The sequence below is a fragment of the Microtus pennsylvanicus genome, chromosome 7, assembly GCF_037038515.1.
Source record: "Microtus pennsylvanicus isolate mMicPen1 chromosome 7, mMicPen1.hap1, whole genome shotgun sequence".
Lineage (NCBI taxonomy): Eukaryota > Metazoa > Chordata > Mammalia > Rodentia > Cricetidae > Microtus > Microtus pennsylvanicus.
Genome location: NC_134585.1, coordinates 3,243,042 through 3,247,330, shown reverse-complemented (window position 1 = coordinate 3,247,330; position 4,289 = coordinate 3,243,042). Strand labels below are relative to the sequence as shown.

General features: G+C 55.3%; 1 protein-coding gene across 3 annotated transcripts; it reads left to right on the top strand.

The window, feature by feature from the left end:
- Positions 1-742: 742 nt before the first annotated feature.
- LOC142854264 (HLA class II histocompatibility antigen, DO alpha chain) lies at positions 743-3,754 on the top strand. 3 transcript variants are annotated; one of them, XM_075979575.1, is made up of 5 exons: positions 743-894; positions 2,325-2,573; positions 2,760-3,041; positions 3,134-3,269; positions 3,623-3,754. In XM_075979575.1, the coding sequence occupies exons 1-5, from the start codon at positions 813-815 to the stop codon at positions 3,654-3,656; spliced, it is 783 nt and encodes a 260-aa protein (XP_075835690.1). In that variant the 5' UTR covers positions 743-812; the 3' UTR covers positions 3,657-3,754. The 3 variants fall into 3 exon arrangements, with proteins under 3 accessions (XP_075835690.1, XP_075835691.1, XP_075835692.1); XM_075979576.1 differs by having other exon boundaries at positions 745-894; positions 3,492-3,754; XM_075979577.1 differs by lacking the exon at positions 743-894 and adding an exon at positions 907-1,332.
- The last annotated feature ends 535 nt before the right edge of the window (positions 3,755-4,289 follow it).

The following is a 4,289-nucleotide window of genomic DNA, read 5'->3' as shown; positions in this document are numbered from 1 at the left end:
GGATAGGTGGGGCTGGCAGGCAGAAGGAAAGGCAAGCCAGTCAGCCAGCTGGGGGCCAGCCAGACACAGAGGAGGCAGGAGAGTGGGACGGAAGGTGCGTGGGTGAGGTAAATGAGCCCTAGGCAGCACCAATGGATAGAAATGGGAAGCCTATGCTAGGACCAAGCATTCGCAATTAGTAATAAATTTCTTTGTCATGATTTGGGGGCTGGCCAGCATAAAAGAGGGTGCTTGGGGACCAGAAGGGACAAAAAGAGACCACCTGTGCCCTCTGCCCGCCTCCCATCGGTTGTGGGAACTGCCTGTAGCTTTTCTCCAGGAAAGCAGCTCCAATGGTTGCACATCCTTTCTTACAGGATAAAATAAAATAATATTTTTGAAAATGTTTTACAGATATAAAGGGCTTTTATTCTCGAGATTTCCCTTTAAAGTTTCTTCGTGCAGTTTATTTCTTATTTTTACCCCAAATTTGTCCCAAGGGATCTACATGGAAAATCAGGTTCCTTCTATCAGAGACCACACAGAGGCTTTGTCCCCAGCACAGCCGTTTGGTGCTCCGAGACCTCCCTGCTCCTTCCTGAAGCCCCTTCTTGAACAATGAAGTGACAGGTGACCCATGACCTCTACCCTCCACCTTCTCACCCAGACTCTTTGCTTCTCTACCCAGCAACAGACCTGTTAACTCAGAGAGCTGCTCTGATTGGCTGTTTACAGCAAGGGTCTTCCCCTAACCTAGATCTGTTTCTCTTTACCTCCATCTTGCTCCCTCGCTTCCCAAACAGAGGTTGTTAAAGTGCCCCACCCCCTCAGCAATGGTCCTCCGTGTGGAGCTGGTCCTGGCGTTTCACACCCTGATGCGCTTCCTGAGTCCCCAGGGAGTATGGGCCATCAAGGGTAAGTGCTGGGGACACCAGGGGTGGGAGGAGACCAGGGAGACAGCACAGGGAAGAGGCTCCCGTCTCTGGTCTATGGGCAACTCCCTCCAGCTGTGGGCAAACCCCAGCCACTCTGGAACATCCACGCTGGAACCAGCTCCGGCTGTGACAGGGTCTCCTCTGGGCTCCCTTTACCTTCAGAGTCCTCCCTTGCCTTCCTCTTTTCTGAGACCCATGCCCTCAGCCGCCTCACTGCTCAGCATCCTGGCACCTCTGCCACTTCCTGGCTCACACACCAGCTTCAGTGCGGCGTTCTCCGCTGTGTATGTGTGAGCCCCCGGCTCCTCCACTTGACATCATGCGGACACAGGACAGCCCTCACACTCACCTCACCCCTGTAGAGCTCTGAAGGCGCTGATGTGTAGCCCTGGATATCCAGGAAGCGTTCTGCCGTGAGGTGAGACCCATTCTGTCATCTCTGGGACGTGAACTTTGAACTCCTGATTTTTAAACTTTTTTTTACTGATTTTTATTGAGCTCTACATTTTTCTCTGATGCCCTCCCTTTCTCCCCCCTCCCCTTCAACCCTCTCCCAAGGTCCTCATGCTCCCAATTTACTCAAGAGATCTTGTCTTTTTCTACTTCCCATGTAGATTAGATCCATGTATTTTTTTTTTTAAGAAGAGACAGGTTTTCTCTGTGAACCTCCAGCTATCCTGGAACTCGTTCTATAGACCAGGCTGCTCTCAAACTCAGAGATCCTCCTGCCTCTGCCTCCTGAGTGTGGAATTAAAGGTGTGCGCCACCACTGCCCGGCTTGAACTCCTGACTTTGTATCCAGTGTGTCCTATGACGCTTTGGGCTCTTCTCTCTCCCTCTCCACCTCCAAGTGTTTACGAGATGGTTCCATTGGGCTCTGTAGCCCAGGCTGGTTTTCCCACCTTCTGAGTGCTGGGGTTGCAGGACCGCGCCACCATGCCTGGCTTGTGGGGAGCTGTCACCCCAGCCTCTGGGCCACAGAGCTTAGCTCATGCCCCTGTGCGTCACTGCACCTCCTCCACGCCTATACTGACTGTCTTTGCCAAAAGCTCCCCTTCAGTGCTTCCCCTTAACCATTCCCCCCTCACCCCAGTTTCACCCCCTTACACACAAGACCTGACAGCGCGGCTGGGGCTACAGCTACAGGGGCCTGGGAACCGCAGACACCATATCCAGGGGGGGGGCACCCCTCCTTCCCAGCCTGCTTTGCGGGCTCTGTCCTCACACGTTCTGGTCACACACCCTCTGTCTTCTCCTTGCCGTGTCTCTGCAGCCTCTCAAGGGTCCGCTATGGCATAACAGGACTGTCCCCCACACACAGCCCAAGATGAGGCCAGGCTGAGAGTGAGCAGGTCCCACACCTGAGTCAGACCTGCTTCTCTCCCCCCACCCTGCCCTCACCCAATACAGCTGACCACATGGGCTCCTATGGACCGGCCTTCTACCAGTCCTACGATGCTTCTGGACAGTTCACACATGAATTTGATGGGGAACAAATTTTTTCTGTGGACCTGAAGAACAGGGAGGTCGTGTGGCGTCTGCCTGAGTTTGGGGCCTCCCTATACTCGAACTTCCAAAATGGGTTGGCCAGCATCGCCATGATCAGAGCTCACCTGGACGTCTTGGTGGAACGCTCCAACCGAACCAGAGCCATCAGTGGTACCTGGCCTTCCCTCTGCCCCACCCAACTAGGCAGAGTCCTCCTGTCCCCTCCAGCCCCAGTAGGCACCACCCCAGAGCACCCCTGCGGTTGACCACATGGGAGGAAGTGTCCCTCACTCTTGGCCCTAGTAAGGCCCAGCTGTAAGGGGTGGAGCTCAGGGATTCAGGACTCATTCCTCCTAGAGCCTCCCAGGGTGACGGTACTCCCCAAGTCTCGCGTGGAGCTGGGAAAGCCCAACGTCCTCATCTGCGTCGTGGATGATATCTTCCCGCCTGTGATCGATGTCACCTGGCTGCGCAACGGCCAGCCCGTCACCGAGGGAGTGGCCCAGACCAGCTTCTACACCCAGCCTAACCACAGGTTCCGGAAGTTCCACTACCTGACCTTCGTGCCCTCGGCCGAGGACGTGTATGACTGCAGGGTGGAGCACTGGGGCCTGGACCAGCCGCTCCTCCAGCACTGGGGTACGGGATCCCACGTCATTGCCTGTCCACGTCCATGTCTCCTCTACTCCGGATCCCTTCTTGTGTCCTCTGACCCTCGCTTCCTCTCCCAGAGCCCCAGGTGCTTACCCCACCACCAGAAACCACTGAGACCCTGGTCTGCTACCTGGGCCTGGCCGTCGGCTTTGTGGGCTTCCTTCTGGGCACAGTTCTCATCGTCACAGGCATGTGCCTGCCCAGTGTCCGCAGGTACAGAAGCCCAGGGAGTCTGGGGGTGAAGGGAGGAGGGCACATGTGTGTCGGGGAGGGGAAATCAGAGATCTGTGAAAAGCAGAGGGGAGAGAAGGGGAGGGGGAGGGGAAAGGAAGGAAGGGGAGGGAAAGGAAGGGGAGAGGAACTAGAGAAGCAGGGGTTTGGCCAGTGGACAAATGAGTGTGACCGACCTTGGTCAGCTGGGTTTTGCTACTTTAGGTAACTATTCCTCTGAGAGGAACCGTGAGAAATGCCCTGTGGCTTCCTGGCAAGCTTCTAGAAGCTTCTGTGTGCTCAGCTCCAGCCTGCTACAGTGTGGACCCCCAGTGGCATCAACCTCTGTTCTACAGGTCCCTCATTTACTGGCTCCCCAACTCCCCGTAGAACTTGTGGGGCCCCGTCTGCCACGTTCCTGCCCAAGTGCATTCATGGTTCTGATTCATCCAAACCTCTGGCAGCCACACTAAATTCTCTGAACGGTTTGCTGTTTGTCCTTTGTACGGGATCTGGGCCAATACTTACAGCTGAGGGATGCTGAGCACAGAGAGGAGCTCTGGGTGGTGACCACCCAGCATGGCGGTTCACACTGGTGAACACCGCTCATCTGTGCCTCGTTTGGTCCATATTTTGTCAGTGGGTTATTTCACCCAGGGGGCTTCATGAAACTCATCTTCTGAGTTCAGACCTCAAGGAAAAGTTACAGAGTATCTGATTACAGCAACAATGACTGCTCTGTGAGGTGCTGGGAGCCAATGAGAGCTCTGTAAGATGCCGGGAGCCAATGAGAGCTCTGTAAGATGCCGGGAGCCACGCTCACAGGGATTCTGCTCCTACAGGAACGCCCCTCCCTTTCGGACATTCCCCTGTGAATGGCAAACAGCTGCCCAAGACTTAGGCATGCTACTAACACATCAGGCAGGAGGGCAGCACCGTGGGTCTACAAGATACCCTGGGCTGGAGAGGCTGCTCAATGGTTAGAGCATTAGCTGTTCCTGCAGAGAACCTGGGTTTGATTCC

Coding starts and splice junctions, on each gene's coding strand:
- LOC142854264 (XM_075979575.1), top strand. CDS start 813: ATGGTCCTCCGTGTGGAGCTGGTCCTGGCGTTTCACACCCTGATGCGC. Junction 895..2,324: donor GGGAGTATGGGCCATCAAGG/GTAAGTGCTGGG, acceptor CACCCAATACAG/CTGACCACATGGGCTCCTAT. Junction 2,574..2,759: donor CCGAACCAGAGCCATCAGTG/GTACCTGGCCTT, acceptor CATTCCTCCTAG/AGCCTCCCAGGGTGACGGTA.